We start from the raw sequence: 19,332 nt of genomic DNA, 5'->3' as shown, positions 1-19,332 counted from the left end.
ATGTCGTGTCGTGTCGTGTCGCACCTCAACGTGTCACTCGCAATGTTATAATATAATATTTTCCCGTAAAGCACTGAGATACTTTAATCGCGTCGGTCGGATTCGTATAACCACCAGTGAGGTAAACTAAACACGAAGTGTCGGTTACTGAAGTATTAAATTGCCTCCACAAAAGTACGCGTTTAAAAAAAACAATAAAATTAATTCCCGTTAAATTGATTTTGCCAATCTTTGAAAGTGTTCGTGTGTGCTATTTTCATGTTACCGTATTTTATTTTACAATATAGTTCAAACTAAAGCCTAGTCTAGACCAAGATAATATAATATAGTATTAGAATGTCCGTAAACAAAATACAGTGACGTTTTTACACACATGAAACAGATGAGGCCGGAATCTTAAAAATATGCGTATTTTAGACAATATTGAATGAAAAAAATCAATCGATTAATAGAAAATGCCTGGTTTAATAATATATATATATATATTATTTTATTACAAGAATGTAATTATGTGTCCTTCCACCAACGATATTGTCAGTTAACACCATTAATATAGCATATTTACGCATATGTACAAACGATAAGGTGGGATAGAATAGAACTCCACAGGGACGTGTCAAACGGGGGTGTCAGGAGTGCGAAAACCCTGGTGGCAGGATTCAAGAGGCGACAAAAGTCCGAAAATATTTTCTTTAATGGTTTTATTGAAAAATATATGTTACTCAATTATTATATAAACTGAATTTTATGATTAAATATATGCCTACGTACGTTGTTTAATGCCGAAGAACGGCATTTGCCATAAGGTCGCAAATCGAAGATTCAGAATGAATTTTAATTTAAAAAATGATAGTCATAAAGGTGTAACATTTCAAGAAAAAATAATTTGTTTCATAAGTTCGTTTCATGGACAGTAAAAAGAGTCGCCGGCGGCGTAATTCTCTTCCATGTTAATTATGTAATTAAAAATAAAATTATTGTACATCCGTGCTCCATCAACCACCCACACCACAATTAAAACGTTTCAAGTCGCGTCACGTTATAATTCGGAATGTTATATACCTATTTAATAAGTAAAATATGTACCTACCTATGTCTTAATTTTTCTTATAATAATATGATACTTAAATACTTTGATGATAATATTTTTTTATATCTCATATTTCCACTTTTTTTTTAATTTTGAGGTTGGGGAGGGGGTGGCAATTTTTAGCTGGCACCCGGGCGGCAGCCACCCTTGGCGCAGCCTTGGAACTCCATACTTACTTACTTAGGATATTGTGCTTTCGGGGAGTTCTCCATCCTTATATGGGAGTTTTCCTGGGTGCATAGTTTGTCCCGCGCGGGACAGTAAATTCACGATTATTCAGCAAATACAAATACGACGTTTAGTTTAAGACAAAATGCACAGTTCAGGGCTCGAAATGGACAGGAGCGCACCGGAGCGCCGTTCCTGTTCCTGTGAAATCGGTAAAATTATCGCTCCGTCTCGTGGAAAAAATAATTTGACCATTTGAACCAGATAGGCCAAAAATAGAAAATCTAACACACTTATTTTTATAAAATATCCATAAAATTTGATAACTATGAAAATATCTTCAGAAAACTGTCGAGCGCTCCGGTTCGTAAACTTTTCCATTTCGAGCGCTGACAGTTATGTTTTATAACCATGAAGAACGAAAAAAGTTTCGATAGTAAGTATATAGAGAATGCGGTGTCTATATTAAATTTGACTGACGAAGTAGACATGGATGTATAAAGAATTTAACTCGCTGAAACCTTGTATTAAAACACAAAAAAACAAACTCATTTGCACAGGAATGGAATCATTTGGTCAAGTTATTCCCGAAAAATGATAGGTACTAAAAAAATTTTCAAGCTACTTTCATTTATTTTAAGCATACAGCTACCAACATATAATTGACCGAACGGGTATTTTGTCGGATAAATTTTAAATGGTCAGATGCAAAAAACAGAAATGTTCTATAGAGTTGATAAAATCGGAATTACTTGTTCAATACAATATGATATATACCTACAGTCGAACTTGGTTATTGGTTATTACGAGGAAGATGGGACCGACTAAATTTGCTCGTTATAAGCGGTACTCTTTATATCAGAGAATAGGCATTTTTAAATGAGCGGTTACATAACAAAAAAAATCGAGAAAAACGTCGAAAATAAAAAATCTGAAAACCATCGTTAAAACCCCCGAAACAAGCATGGCCTTCATAAACTACAAAAGAAGTTATTTATTATAATGAAAGCTGGTAGGTACCTACGGACTTCACAAACTTTGAAATTTTCAACCATGTGCGTGGATACCTTTTCATTATTGCCGGCGAAAACAACAATTAGACACTTAAGTAGTGCCATACACTTGATCTGTCCCCGGCGGCATCCTGTCCGATCGGATTTTATTGCTTAGTTGCTCGTTATAACAGTGAATAAATGTATGGATAAAATCTTAAACCAAATGTCAACGAATTTTTCCTCGTTACATCCGAGATCTCGCTATGTCCGAGATCGTAATAACCGAGTTCGACTGTACCAATAGGTATACCTACGAAGCAACAGGAAGAAGCTCAGGAAGCGAAGAACAGGAAGTAAAATCTTTAGCCGTGAGTGTCAGGAAAAAATATTGTTTAATATTATTATTTTGATAGTTTTGTAGTTTATGTTTGTCATTTATGATTGATATTATAGAAATAAACATTATAAATATTGAACGATGCTTTTTTTAGGTTGTCCCGCTTTTTGCTGCTGAATCCCGATTTTTTTTATTTAACATGGTAAAAATCCCGAATTGGTAAAAATAATTATCTGGCAACGCTAGTGCATATAACCAAGAATCATATTAATAATCTACTTGCGTATTAATCTATTATAAATTATTAATTAACAACAAACGAACTAGAAAGATATTGTGTTATAATATAATGGTTACATATTTAAGATATTTAGCAATATATATTTTTTAAATGTAAATAACACGTAGGTACGGTTACTACTTTCATTTATTTTCTTAGATGCCTCACACCGACAACAATGTTTGCTATTTTGTTTCGTTTGGTTAACCCGCTACAAAATCACAGTTAATATTATTAATAAATATTGGATTATAACTACCTACCCTCTATTTTTAATGACAGCTGGGCACAAATGGGTACAAATTACATGTATGATAAAAAATCGGGCAGTACTTTGCATTACTCATTTTGCACATCATATTTATGAATGAAATATCATTCTACATAATTATACAGATTCACTGGGATAACGTTAGAGTCTAGACTTCATGGCCCCCACATCCTGAAACGGCCCCCCAGGCTAGTATCTTTGGCGGCCCCCCCTACCTATCACTAAGCATAAAGGCGATGTGACGCTCTAGAGTAGCATTTTCCAAATGGTGATTGAGGTGGAATTAAGGATAATTAGTGTATTTTTAGCGGTTTTTTGTGTTTCCACTTGATTTATGTAGTTATCAAGTATCGACACACAATAATCAAAAATTTTATCGCACGACCACATATTTAAAAATGTTACAGTTAAATAGCGCCGCAGGCGACTTTTTTGCTATTAAAGGACGTTTGTGATATGTTTTTATCTCACTTATCTGGTCAACTCGCCACGACGGGCCCCCAGACTAAAGCCCTGTCTCCCCCCCCTTGTGAGAGCTATGCTAGACCATATACGGCGGAAAAGACCTCCAAAAATTGAGGCAGTTCAAATGGGAAGTCACATTCTCCATTAATTCTCCCGACTATTACTAGGGCCCGGATTTGTATGCAACAAAAAACATGGTTATATGCATGCACGTATGCACTTAAAATCAATAAAATATGCACTAAAACCGAAGAAATATGCAGTTAAAAATTGACATTTTTGTGTGAAAAAATTGTAAATGCCCACTTTACCCAATAATATTGACAAAAAATCGAATAACTAGTTAATAATTTTTCAACATAATACGATATCAGAACAAAAAACACAAACAAAGAATATAAAGTTAATCAATTACAATTTTCAAGATAGTTTTTTCACAAGTACCTACAAATAATTGAATAATAAATGCAATGTAAACCAAACATAACTTAAAAAACAAAAACGACACACTTAACTATTCCTAAATACTATTTTCTGTTTTTTGCCCGAAAAAAAAATACATTATTTTTTTCAATATTATCAATATTATGCTCTGGCATTAAATTTTTCCGCATAGGTATCTGTCAGTATTTTGTTTATATGCGGAAAATTACCTCTCAACGTCCACTTGGGCAAACTTTAAATAATAGTGCCCGAGTTGACTTCACTTTTTCCACTGATAAATCTACAGCTCGGAGATGGCATTAAAAATGCAAGTGCATCTAAACTATCTTTCTTCCTAAATTAGTTATATTTCGATAAAATAATTTAAAAAAACTAAAATTATACATTCAAAAGCTCTAAAATATGCATTTATTTATGAAATATGCACTAATGTCTCAAATATGCTCTAACGTCTCAAATATGCACAATAAAATTTTATTTTTGGATTCTGTGTCTTTCAAAACAGATTTCTGTGCAACTCTCATAGCTGTGCATACACCCTAACAAAACATGCACTAGCATATAAATCCGGGCCCTACATATTATCATTCAAAGTAAGATATCCAACATTGAACATATGCATTTTGAAGCGCTTTCTTGCAAATGACCTGTTCGACATCTTTCACGTATTAACCTGTTGTTATCAATAATTGATAACAGGTTAAAATAAACGAAAACTTGTTATCATAGTATAGTTAGCAGTAGGTAATAAAATAGCTGAATTTGATAAGGAAAGTGGTTTTAATCGGTGTCCCATCGGCCATTTTTATTTCTGTTTGCATAACAAGATTGAACGACTTCATCATTAATTTATTTTCCATCAATCGCCATGAGCGGTAAAATTAAATTTAATGCCATTCCAATTATTTGTAACACAACTTGTGTAAATAATGAAATTATTCAAGGTTAGCAAATAGCTATTATGTTTTCACTTGTACAGACATTTATTTTATACTTTTAGAGCGGCATGCACAATCTAAGATTTCGATCCTAATGATAAGTCGCCGAAAAGCATGACTTAACTCTAGACCAGGGGAGGACAAACTGCGGCCCGCGGGCCGCATGTGGCCCGCCGGGTATTTTTTTGCGGCCCGCCATCATTAATTGTACTTCTGATTACGAATAACTTTTTTATAATTTTTTTAAAAATATTGACAAAAGATTAAAATTTGAAGAATTTGTTGCTTCGTAATTGTATTATCTCAGTACGTCTTCCTTGCGTCTCGTCTCACACTATGTAACCACTATTTTCTACGTTGAACATCGTGACACATTTAAATACTTCTTTAAGGTTAATTTCATACCTATAATCTATAAAATAAAATGATTGACCATAGTATGGTAACATTATATTGCATTTATAATAATTTTAGAAACCCATTAAAAATATATTTTTATATTTGGGAGTTTTCGCCTAATTTTAATAATAACCTTAATTTCCAAATTTCGCATTGGCACCCGGGCGGCAACCAACCTTAGGATGACCCTGTAGGTACGCTTTCAACTACATATTGTGTAAACTGTACAGCCAAATCTATACTGACTAAACTATTAGATAGATAATATTATCGTCTCTGTTCTGGCAGAACACACTAACTGGAGAATACTAGTTTTGAGTAATTTGACTTTGAAGTTGTTAAAATGTTTGAAATGGTCTATCATGTGAGTTTATTAAGTAATCTTAAAAAGGATGACTTCAAAATAAAGACTGTTTATTTTTAAGAAGGTTTCCAGACGGTAAAGTTTGAAATAAGGAACATTTTGGTATAACTAACTCAATATGTAATTTTTTTCGAATTAGTGTTTTCTGCCAGAACAGTGACGATATTATATACAGTACAAAAACGTTATTTTGATTAGGTACGTTTATCTCTGCATTGCGAGTAACTAGTATAAAGTAGGTAATGTGTAGATATAGTTAGGCAATTGATAAAATGCATAGTTGCATTCATGTTATACTGGTAGGTATAATATACCTATTGAATATATACAACACTATCTTGCGTAAAAAAATTGTTATCTGCAATAATAAATTCGTAACTAGCATCAAATGTATAAATTCCCTGCCTACTTGACATTTGTTCAACTTGTACTTTTACTACGGTTGCCTTATACCATAATATAAAACTAACTACATAATCACATATTATGTATAATTAAACCCTTATTTGTATAATATATATTATTATATAGATTTATGTCAAACACACAACGTCCGTCATATTAGAATTAGATCGTTGTATGGACAAGCGGCTAGAGCAGGGATAGCAAACATATGGAATGCGTGCCACCAGTGGCACGCGAGATGATTTTGCATGGCACGCGAATGTTTCATTTTGAAGAGAAAAGAAATTACTATTTTACATATATTTAAAAAAAAATAATTTATTAAACAGTTTTACAAATAATATTAAAAAAAATAATAACGACCATAACGCCATGCGTATTTTTTTACCAATCGACTTGCAAACGGAAACGACGAAATTCATGCATAAATTACAAATCACATTGTATAAAAAATAGCAGGCTAATCCCATTCAAGAATAATCATTACGTTGAATGTAAATAAACAATTGCATAGGTCGGTCATTAGGATCGGGCAATTCAAAATAAAAATATTCAATCATACAAACAAACCTTATGAAGGCAAACCTCAGCAGTCATTCAAATATATTAACTGCTTGTTATTTTTCCTCAAACATAATCTCTAAAATTGGAAGAAAAAAAAGTTCAGTGATGGAGAATATAATATGAAAGAAGAAAAATATTCAAAGAATGAAAGACATGTCTTCGGCTAGAAATACGGTGAATGATAGAATATCAAGAAATCGATTGTAATTTTTAAACTCTTTTAATGGAATTCTTAAAAACTATTTTTTGAAAACTTTTTTTTCGCCATGAAAAACTGCTTGGCACGTTAGACAGTCGAAAAATATAATTTGGAAATGTTGGCACACGTACGTAAAAAGGTTCGCCAACCCTGGGCCTAGAGCTTTCTCGATTTTTTTCCTATCTCAAGATTTGAGAACTCTAATTAAACATTTTTTTTTTTCTTAAGAATTCGAGATTTGTTTATTGATTTCTCGAGAAATATCAGCTTTATTTCTTTTTTTAACTCATCTAGCCCAAATTTAAAAAAAAATCTGATTTATACTCGGCCCCTATTACGCCGTCTCGTGGTTGCGTTTTTATGTATTTATGTCCATTCTATTCCCCGAGTGGGTATACCACAGCGACTGGCATCTACATTTCTTACGGCGGAAAGGTCGACAGGCGAGCGGGGGGTCGAACGCTACGTTCGGCAGTGCATGTTGACGGACGGCATTATAAACGTTTTGTACTTCTCTCATCATAGTAGCTAATAAGTAAGCTGTGTTTTGTTTTTCCGCTCCCTTGAATATACACAATATACCTATCAATATACCTACATATTATGACAATCATGTAGCTGCACCTCAGACCAAGATCGAAGTAATATGTTTCTGTGTATTTGATATTTGAACTAAGTAAACGATCATTCTTTGTGGATCTCGTCCTCCTGCAAGAAACGTTTTCACTCCAAACTGTATGAGAGTTTGTATGCACATGTCATATGCACCTACAGGAGACACGTTGAACCTAGAGATACCGAGCGTTGAAACCAGGGGCCTTATGTTAAAACTTGCGAGTTGAAGTCGCCCGGTCGACATGACGTCATATGACATCATTGTGACGTACTACCGGAGTGATAATAGCATTCGAGAAAATAACGCTACTAAAATACTGGCGTCATCCATTGTCCCCATACACAAATAGGTGTTTCAGCATAATAATATCTATGGTGAGCAGTGTGCGTTGGGCGGCTTGCCTCGAGCGTGTATTGGCTTACGTCACAATTACGTCATGTCGTCGGGTGACTTCATATCACCAGTTATAACATAGGCCTGCTGGATCGTGAAACAGAATAGTAAAAAAAATCATACAGGTAGGCATATATTAGAATCTAAAAAATGATGGAATGGTGTTTATTGTCAATACTTGGTGGAAAGGCATTATAAGTAACTACCTAACTAAATTAACCACAATAGCTGTACCTACTTAGTGTAGGCTTTGTAGGTGCGTACTATACATAGTAACAAGTACCTACTTTAATGACGATCAGCGAAGCTACTCAAACACAAGGCGGCTATCGATGGTAGTTTATCATATTTATGTATTGAAGAGGTTAATTGTTACAATAATTTTAGACGGCTAACTGTCAAAAAGTGCTATGTTTTAACACCCCCTCGTGGCTATGTTAACTTTTAGCGCGAGATAGACAGTTTAGACGGCTAATTTATTGTAACAATTATAATTGGTACCTCAATACATAAATATGATATAGTGAGAATATTTATCACTTTAGCCGTCGATAGCCGCATTGTGTACTGTATAGAATAGACCCACATTACCAGTTTCGTCACTTTATCTTATACGGACATTTTCAACTGTTTACATATTTTAAATCGAATTGTTCTTATTTAAGACATAAAAGACAAGAATTAAGAAAGTAGCATTCTTAATTGAACATAGATAATTTAGAATATCCCAGGGCTCGAAATGGACCGGAACGCACCGGAGCGCCGTTCCGTTTCATGACATCGATAAAATTATCGCTCCGTCTCATGGAAAAAATATTTTGACCGTCTGAGCTAGATAGGCCATGTAATAGAAAATGTATCACATTTATTTTTATGAAGTAGGTAGATACACATAAAATTTGGTAACTATGTAATATCTTCAGAAAATTGACGAGCGCTCCGGTTTGTGAACTTTTCCATTTCGAGCGCTGGAACATCCTCAGAAATATATGTATTAGAGAAACTCTAAATGTTTCTTTATAACCGGCATGATTCCACTTTTTTCCTTGTTTCTGGAAATGTTCCAAATTATTGAATGTTTTTGATTTTTGAATCCGTTAGGAACGCATCTAGATAATTATTTAAAAAAAAAAAATAGGTAAATAATACGAGATTACGATTAAATTCAGTGCGAAAAATAAGACAGTGGTCCAAAAGAGACTTATAAATCTTCTCTGAGGGACAAATCCTAAGTGATCCCAAGATGGCCGACGAAATGGCGCAAAACATTATGGAAGAAGCAGCCGGAGAAATGCCACCAGGGTCAGACCAGCCATTCAAGATGCCTTCCAAAGAGGAGCTCTTGGCCATGCTGGACACCATGGGGTTGGGAGACGAAGAGAAGGAAGAGCTGAGGAAGGCGCTTCTGAGCGATACGCCGATTTTTCAACAACCTGCTCAGCCATGGACGTCGCACGCTATGATTTTGATCGCCTTTCTCCTGTTCATTGCGTTCATTTTCGGTAAATATAATTTTAAATCGTATCGGCGGATGACAGATCTTGACAGATCTTACGGGGAGTTTTTAATCACTCGTTTGTGAGGATGGGAAAAGACAAATGGTTTTCTACTATAAATATTATATCATCATCAACAAGTCGGGGTCGGTACACTCCTCTCTAGCTCATTCCATTCTTCTCAATCCCTGGTTCTTCGATGTTACGACTCACGTACATTCGCAATACTGGGATTGCAATGCGGGATAACTTTGCATGACTTGTAAGTGTGCGTGTTGACCATGCCGAGGCCCGCAGCGGACTGCCTGAGCCAATTAATAATGCCGCTGGGTTTTAAGCAGGTTCTGCGCATCTATTATATGCATAAGACTGCTATCGAGAGTTCTCGAGGGAAAAACTTTTCATATTTTTGTATTGAGGTACCTATTATAATTTTTACTATAAGTTAGTTGTAATTGTTACAATAAGTGCTTGTTTTAACAGATCCTCTCTTGGCTGTTCTAAATTTTAGAGCGATATAGAAAGTTTTGGCTGTTTAAACGGCTAACTAATTTTAACAATTATAACACATCAATACAAAAATATGATAAACTACCCTCGATAGCCGCCGATAGTAGTCTTGTGCATAGAATAGATGCGCTGTGGTAGTTTAGTCCTTAGTTAGTTATCACTTATCAGTTATCACTATAAAACTGCGTTTATCCAACGTTTTTCCACTCGCCGAGTGACATGTTTGGCACATTACTATTTCATCAACTCGACAATATTTGCATCGCATACTCTTTTCTGCACCCTTATTCAATACAATATTACACATTTTGATAAACGAAGCCCTTTTACTGATGAAAATGTGGCTATTACCTGGGTCCCAGGTATATCAGTGCAAAGTCATATAAGGGTTCAGACACACACTACGTCAACGCAGGTCTTACTTGATTCCAAATGTATCCTTTTTGAATCTCAAATTATATTTTTTTATCCAACTGCAAATTATAATCGAATGCATTTGGAATCAAGTAAGACCTGCGTCGATGCGCTGCAACCGCAGTGCCGTGTGTCTGACTGAGCTCTAAGAAAATTCAACCACACATAACACAGCTGATGATCCTAGGAGTAAAAAAAAGGAAACCCAACTCCCCATCGTGTTTATGCAGAAATGCGCTAACGGAGGCGCGACTATCTTCTTCTGCTTCCACCCTGTCACGTCCCAACATCGGGGCATAGGGCAAGCACAAGTTGGCGCCACTTCCCTCGGTCCATCGCCAACTCCTGCGCCTCCCGCCATGTCAGACCTATAGATAGCACGTAGGTCGCTTTTGTAGCACCGCTGCAGGGTGAGGGAGGGCCGGCCACGGCCACGGAACCGTTAAGGCTGTGCCACAAGGGTACGAAGTGCCGCACACTTTGGCGGCATCCGGAATACGTGTCCCAGCCACGTAAATCGTCTCTTCGTGATAACTTCAATCACCGAAGGCTGTTGTGTCCGCTCAAGAACTTGGGTGTTTGTAACGCGGTCGTACCAATGTACCCCTAAGATTCGGCGGAGACATCGATTCTCAAAGCTCAAAAGCCGAGACTCTTGAAGCTTAGTAAGATGCCATGTCTCACAGCCATACATGAGCACAGGTAGCACACACGCGTTAAACAAAACGCCTTACATCGGCTTTAAAAATTGTCTTTAAACATAATATTATGTAAGTATGTACCTACTTCATGCCAGTTCATGCAAATGACCCATAAAAACATTTCTTCTAATTTCGAAAATAATAAAATTAAATGATTAATTTAACTCCATTTGCCCCAGAGATCAGAATATAGGTATATTTTTAAATTATCAACGGCGTGTATCCATTTTTTTCAAGGCCACTAAATTATTATGCAAATGGTCAAAGTTTCTTCTCGGCAATAAAAATAATCAGATAGATAAAACATCTTTAAAAATAATTATTTATATAATTTTAAATCGCTATTATTTCATAAATTACCTAATTTATTTATCTACCTATCTTATCTTATAATATTATGTGTGCTTCTCAATTTAACAAGATTAGTGTTTATCTCATAATACATTTTGATAAAATTGTTTGAAAGTCGGAAAAGTCAGTAGGCAGCCTGGTAGATATGTAAATATAGCAGAGAGAATTTTATATTTAATTTTGTTATAATTATCATACACAATATGTAGCTTGTTTTTACATTTAGTTACCTACATTGCTTGCATACATTTTTAATAATTTCATTACCAGATGTTTCTCAACATTTAATGAGATGCACTGTACAGTAACAAAACTACAGTCTGGATTATGATTCGATATTTATCGTAAAAAATAGCACCCAGGCACCCACACAAAATAATGGGAATGGGACAACTGGACTCCAGAACAATTGGACGCGGCACTGTCGTAGACACGTAAACAAAACGTAGACGATGCATTTTAATCAGTTTTAAATTCTCACCAACTATTAAATCAAAATATAATAATTTAAATATGTATAAATAATAATATATATTTTTTAAGTAGGTACGTATAAGTACCTAACGTCTATTTATTTTCGAATTGCGTGGCGTCCAGTTGTACCGGCGCCAAATCGTCCTAGACCCAAAATAATGGTTCGGGGGTCCATTTCGAAAAAAACATATACATATTTTTTATTGTTTAATGCGGACGGAATGGGACAACAAAATCAGGCAGGTACCAATGAATTATGAATTTACCGTCTCAAACGCCGACATTTTTACGTGTACACTCCACATACCCAGACACTTTTTGTGACCTGGACTGCAGCTATAACTTGACTACACCTACGAGTTAATGGTTATCAATGCGCGTGGCGTAACGGTCGTAATTATTGGGATCATTAGTGTCCATTTGTATCATCCATGCTGTGTTGCCTTTTAGATTGTGCACCAGAATATTAAATCAAACTAACACTGGATGCTTCAGTTTACACAAATTCATGAGTTCCACTGACACACGCCGTGCATGTCGAAGAGAAGGGTCAACCCGTTGAGAAAGCTATTCGACAGCCAATCTCATTCATCGTCACAATTTCAGTCATGGAGTCCTGCTGAATTAATTGATATCTATATAAAAGTAACGGCCCACGATGGCCGAGCAGCTGACGCGTTGGTTTATACTGTCGCGGATCTGGCAAATACATATTATATTGTTTTTCAATTTGTGTTTGGAGTCAGAGTATGGGCCTAATAGGTTGAGCAAGTGGCTGACACCCATTTCCCGTAAAACAAAAATCAAAACAAAAATGTTAATATAAACCTCCACTCTGTGGAGGCACATATTATAATGCATTGGAATCGGGCATGGCCAAAAGAAAAGAAAAATATTCTTTCCGTTCTTCCATTTAAAATGAAGGCCTCCTTTGATGTTATAAAGTGTACGTATAACCTACCAGCTACTGTTTGCGTCGTTTTTTTGACTATTCGTCGAAATATTCCAAATAATAAATTCTTAGTGTTTATCTTTTAAACACTTTTATATGAGACTACGGTCCTGACAACATTAGAGCAGATATTTTAACTTTAATAATCATTCTTCATAATATTCTTTATTTCACATATTATTTAGGCTCCGTCCCTATAAAGGAAAGTCTAGAAAGATTTTGCCTTGTGAGGTTAAAATAATTGATAGTAAGTGCTCTTTTTTAATCGGATATCCTTGCATGTCGATGTGAGTATAAAATATTATAATAGTTCCACGTATGTACAAATTTAATGCAATAATAATAAAAATAATGTAAAATTAAAACATTACGATAAGCCGGATAAGCACTGTCTTATGATAAGATTCGATACTAATAATTACCGATAATCTTTCCTTTAGATTTTTCGATTCAGTTGTCGATCGGTCGGCCGTGCAATCCAACTTGTAAATTCCAATAGTTTGTGCTGTTCCCAGTGGTTATATTTTTTTTTTAATTTATTGTGGTGTTCGTAATTCCTTTTTAATTGTCGGCAAAGTTTGGTGAAAAAATAAACTTTTCCAATAGAATTACTATGTTGACCATTCATCATTATTTTTTCATATTGAAAACTAGTGCATAATAATTCATGCAGTGTAAAGTTTAATGTAACTAGGTACCTATCTAACTATATTGGTACAGGTTTATTGATTAGATTAGATTATCAGTTGTGTGTAATTGTTTCCGCTGTTTAATGAATAACAATAATTCAGTACTTAAATAAATATTTGTATTTTTGTGAGAATTCATTTTTGTAAATCTTTAATTATCATTTTTCAATTTTTCCAAATATCGTTAAATAAATGTTCTTTTTTACGAAGATTGGTGATCTTCTCCTAAATCTGTGCCAATAGAATTACATACATCGATATAAACAATACTTAATTTTCTTTCATTTTAATCAGTTGTTGAAATAAATAGTACAATATGGCCAATCTAAACGTGGACGCGTTACACGATATCGTGGACCAACTTGGAGCAGAAGGAAACCGAATAAAGGAAGTCATAGACAGTGTGAACTCGCAAGACAGGTCCGCATTCAGTCCCGAAGACGCCATCAAAGCCTTAAAGCCCATGATCGACAAGCTGGGACTCGGGAAACTCTCAGAGCTAACGGAGAAGCTCAACAGCATGGCTGACACCTACAAAACCCTGAGTCCTGAGGACAAGGCAATTTTTGAGGAAGAAGCCAAGCATACGATTACTGACAAACTTTTGAAAGTTAAAGAGTTAGCTGAAAGTATCGCCACACAAGGTGTTCGTGGTGATGGCGCCGGGTCGGCATCCAGTGATATAGAGCAATACGGATATGCAACGATTTTGATGTGTGTCATTGTTGTTTTAGTCATCTTTGGTTAGCATTTTTAATACATTTTCTTTTCACCTTATTGATAGTTTCTTTCGTTATTATAATATATTTTCATAGTATAGTAACCAACCCTCGAAATGAACCGGAACGCACCGGAGCGCAACTCCGGCTCGTGAAATCCTGGCGACTACCGCAACGTCGAATATTTAAAAATGATGCTAAGTACAGTTCGGAAGTCATTATGAAAATTAATTTACATTTTTTTAAGTTTAATAAGAAACTTGACATGTTGTATTACACACATATTCCTACAAACAACAATAGAATTTGATTTAGTATTTTAATCATGGCCCCCACAGCCTGAAGCGGCCCCCTACCTATTGCTAGGATTAAAGGTAGTGTAACGGTTTGCAGTAGCGTTTTCCAATTGGTGTTCCAGGTAAAATTAAGGGTATTCAGTGTATTTTTAACGATTTTTTGTATTTTCAATAAATCTACTTAAAGTTGTTGAGTATTGACACACAATTACCAAAAAATGCATTGGACAACCACATGTTTTAAAATATTAAAACCCCTCAAGGGAAATAGCGCCACAGGCGACTTTTTTACTATTAGAGAGAATTTGTGTGTTTAATAATAAAGTGTGTTTATCTCACTTATCTGGTCGATCCGCCACGAGCCTTGTCGGCCCCCTTTTGTGGGGGCCACGATTCTAGTATTCTCCTTCCGACATCTAATATCTGTGGATTTTATATATTACTGATTGAACTGATTAAACAATCGTAATTAATACATTATTTATAAGTATAAAACAGAGATGTCCCGCAGGTATACAAACTATGCACTGCTTATATATCTGCGTCAGATAAAAGGAAAACAAATACCATATTTGACGACATTTTTCGTAAAATTAACTGAATATCCATCATTCTAATTTTTTAATACAACTACTATACATTGCACTAGCCCCCCCCCCCCGTCCATATCCTGGTAGAATCCCTACCCACAATTCGTTACATGCACAAAAAGATGATTTGCAGTAATGCAATGCTTATGTTCCATTATCTCGAAAAGTGAATCCACAACACCCTTGTTTATTTTACTCTTCTATGTGGAAACCATCCATGCGGAATCGATTGGTGAATGTTTTAGATTGATCGCGTCCTTGACAAAAAAGTTAGTTTTTTAAAGAATATTTTATGGAAAATCCATGTTTAGAATACCATACCATCCCCCAAAGTTTAATAAAATGTATTGTTGACACATGTGTACTGAATTTCAAGTCTGTGTCTATGGGATGTAGGCGAAAATTAAATATGACAGAAAAATGTATTTTAACTTACCTTTTTTTATTACAAAATAGTTTGCATTGTCTAAACAGCTGTTCCCTGTCAGCCATGTTTTTTTAACATTAACCGAAGTCAATACAATGTATTTGTACATAATTTTTTTTTTTTTTATAATAAAATTTATTCGGCTCTGAACAAAAAAAATATTATATTGATTTTATAGATATTTAATTGTATAAAAATTTGCTATGGTCTATATTTTATAATATCATTGAATGACTTTTATGAAAGATGTTACAAACACATCAGCTGTTGATTCAGCTCTTTTACTAATCAATTTTCTTTCTTTTTCTGTTACAGCATTCTTCGGCTACAAATTGTACAAATCGCTGAAAGACAGGGAGGTTAAAAGAGAAGAGAAGAAGAAACAAAAGCAGCTGAGAAAGAAGAAGTAGACGTCAAATTAAAAATAATTTATTGTAAAACATACCATCAAAATATTCATGAACCCATGACAAACGACCAAACAAACAGAAGCAAATCAACTGATTCAAACTCTGACAATTTTACACCGCATGATCGAGGATAGTTATAGCTCAGATGTAAACCTTCACCAAAATCTTCAAATCAATGGTAAAACTCATTAAGTGCAATGTTAATATATTGCACTTAACGAGTTTTACCTTTAATAAACAATTCATACTGATATATTCTTATGTTCTTTTTCAAAATGGCATTATGAATGAGAAGAAACAGAAGATACCAAGTACCTATGTAGTATTTATTACATTTTAATGAAGTCACACACTTGGTCAAATTAAACCTACAATATTTCAACACTGCAAGAAATAAATAAACTTTGTTTTAAAAGTCTACCAAAAATTTATGTTCACAATATTTAATATCTACTAGCTTGAATTTATTTAGGTAAACAAAATAATTGTTAAGAACATACTTACTAATTATTATGTATTTATGATTTGTATACTTTACCTGTTCAAAATTTACTTTCCTGTGTATCCGATATTGAATGTGTTATTGTTAGTGTTATATAAATATAAACATTATACAGTTTTCATGAAAACATCATGTCGTCACTGTTCTGGCAGAAGACACTAATTCGAAAAAATGACATTGAGTTAGTTTACTAAAATGTTCCTTATTTCAAACTTTACCGTCTGGAAACCTCCTTAACAAATAAACAGTCTTTATTTTAAAGTCATCCTTTTTACGATTACTTAATAAACTCACATGATAGACCATTTCAAACATTTTAACAACTTCAAAGTCATATTACTCAAAACTAGTATTCTCCAGTTAGTGTGTTCTGCCAGAACAGAGACGATGTGTTATAGTATTTTTTTGTTTTTAACAATTATTACACGTAAATATTGGTTTGCATTTGGTCTAGTATAGAAACTTATTTTTTCACTCAGCTTGACTATGACAAAATTGAAAAATGTGTTTGTTGTGAGTGACTGCACGAAATAACATTAATAATTGTGTTTGTTAACAAAAAATGTAACACCGATAAATATATTCTACGTTAAAATATATCTGTTCATGAGATGGATTCAGTCTTCTTTACATTCCATATAGAATATATTAGCTTAATTCAAAATTACTATGTGATTGTGAATCTACCATTAATACGTTTGTGGTAATTCAGTTCTTTACATTTGGTTGTGTGTGAGATGTTGCCACACAATAAATTCGTGGGGTTACTGCCAAAAGTTGTTAAGTCTCAAAATCATGTTATGGAGTAATTGCAATTTGAAGTTTGACATACCTTCTAAAATCAGGCACAATGCTAATTTCTTTGTGCTTTATCTACATGTTCTATACATCGGATGGACTTGAATTTTTTTTCTAGCATATATATTTACATATAGACACATAATCCGTTGTTAACTCTAAATACCTAAATTATCGACTTTTGTCAGCAACCCCACGAAATTTAACATCTGTTTATTTTACTATTAATGTGTTACTGTAACATACTAGGAAGTTGTTAATTGCTGTATTGTAAGAATATATCATAAATAACTCAACGTAAAACAATCCCTCGTTTGCTTGTACGTAATTAAGATCCGCTGGAGTGTACGCCAACTACCAAAAACTTTGGAACATGTGCCAAAAAATTATGTTGTGAATTAAGGTTTTTTTGAATTTTTAATCTATTTACAATATTACTTTTGACTGAGTTGTATCTGCATTATTAAATAATATATCATATTTTTATTTTGCATTCCATTTATTGTATAAATCATTTACATATTTTTCGAGCAACTGGGATTCTCGGAGGTGCCACAAATTTGAATTTATTATCTACCAAATTAGGTAAACATGGATTAAAAAAAAAGAAAAAAGATGGCCCTTTATATAGCAAATTTAGAACTATCAACACCTATAATTACTTAATTTATAATTCCTACTTAATGTACAAAAGAAAACTATAAAATTAGTGGACTGTAAAACATCATAATGTCCCAATTTCACTATTGCTTTCAAGGCATGTGGTATAGGCACATGTAAAATGCACCTGTATTTATTGTGTTCACATCATTAGTACCTATGTGAAAAATAAAAAGACCCATAGACATCTAGAACTGCCAGGATCTGCTCATTCAAATTTCATTATTTCATAAACAAGTAAATAAAGATTATTATGGTTTAAAAATAAACTCTATGTCATTGGTGTAAGGGTCGTTATTGCAAATCTATTTTAATGACATTACACCATTATTGTCATCCTGCTAATGCGACTGCAACTATCCACCAAAATGTTATTGTAAAAATACTCTTGTGAAGTTAAAAATTAATTCTACTTACGTTTCAATGAGTGTGATTATTGCAAATTTTATTCATTTCTTTGACCTATTCTCTAACGTGTTCACTTTCATAATGAGATTTTTGTCTGCGAAGGATTATCCTGGTAATATATCAATGGTTAATTATGTGGTCATTTTCCCTTATGCAGACTGCATACGGATGAAATCCCATACACAATATTATTATACATACGTAAAGCAATAGTGGTTTGAGATTTTATGAATAATATTGTCAATGTATATTGGATGAAATGGGCGGAAGGTAATTCATAATTATCGATGGTATTCCTAAACATTATAATTATGGTTTAATATTGCGAATGAAAGTTATCAATTATCTAGCCAGGATATTTTTTAAAAAAGGCAATATAATAATTAATTATAGCCTTTGTCAAAAAAGTCTCGCACAAACTTAATAAGTAATTAAAAATAAATTATAGATGTAATATTTTGAGTGTGGTAAAAAAAATGTTATAATACTAAAAAAAAGATTGTAATATATTGTTTGTTTAAGACAGACTCTTTTACCACTAAGTTATTCATTAGAACAGTGTGGCTAGTCCAATTAGAACAGTGTTTTTTAGTCAATGTGCTGCGACACACTGATGTGATCTTAAATTTTAGCTATAAAGAGCATAATAACATAACATAGTAGTTGTCAGTGATTGCTTCATTTCTGAAAAAAACATACAATATCTTCTTCTAAGCCGGCTTTCACATCTAACACTATCTAGTACTTCTAGCAAAGCCATAAATCAAACCTTCCAAGAACGTCGATCCGGTGTTACATATGAAGACCACGCACATTTACCTAGCAACAGTCGCACATAACCTTCGAAACGTATAAATATTTGGATGCGGCAATTGGCGAGCCGGTATAAGAATGATCAATTCGTAGGTGTTTGTATGCATCCTGGCGTCTTCGACTCGCAGCCCGAGAAGCATGCAACTTGTCGATTGCAACAGTAGATGTTTTTTCAAACTAAAAAGTGGCATTCG

General features: G+C 34.0%; 1 protein-coding gene across 7 annotated transcripts; it reads left to right on the top strand.

Annotated features, from left to right (window-relative positions):
• LOC147074965 (uncharacterized) lies at positions 1 to 17,855 on the top strand. Of its 7 annotated transcripts, none has more exons than XM_085943109.1 (3): positions 1 to 121; positions 9,030 to 9,430; positions 15,863 to 16,001. In XM_085943109.1, exons 2-3 carry the CDS (start codon positions 9,172 to 9,174, stop codon positions 15,955 to 15,957), a joined length of 354 nt encoding a protein of 117 aa, XP_085799235.1. In that variant the 5' UTR covers positions 1 to 121; positions 9,030 to 9,171; the 3' UTR covers positions 15,958 to 16,001. The 7 variants fall into 7 exon arrangements, with proteins under 7 accessions (XP_085799235.1, XP_085799238.1, XP_085799233.1 ...); XM_085943112.1 differs by having other exon boundaries at positions 1 to 139; XM_085943107.1 differs by having other exon boundaries at positions 68 to 174; positions 15,863 to 17,855.
• Positions 17,856 to 19,332: the final 1,477 nt, after the last annotated feature.

The sequence above is a fragment of the Rhyacophila brunnea genome, unplaced genomic scaffold, assembly GCF_057557595.1.
Source record: "Rhyacophila brunnea isolate RB1 unplaced genomic scaffold, BYU_Rbru_1.0 scaffold_15, whole genome shotgun sequence".
NCBI classification, from domain to species: domain Eukaryota; kingdom Metazoa; phylum Arthropoda; class Insecta; order Trichoptera; family Rhyacophilidae; genus Rhyacophila; species Rhyacophila brunnea.
This window is presented reverse-complemented; position numbering and strand designations above follow the sequence as displayed.

What these genes read in the sequence shown, in the direction of transcription:
- LOC147074965 (XM_085943107.1), top strand. Translation starts at nt 9,172, where the DNA reads ATGGCCGACGAAATGGCGCAAAACATTATGGAAGAAGCAGCCGGAGAA. An exon ending in GTTCATTGCGTTCATTTTCG is followed by an intron (nt 9,431 to 15,862) that starts GTAAATATAATT and finishes TTTCTGTTACAG; the next exon opens with CATTCTTCGGCTACAAATTG.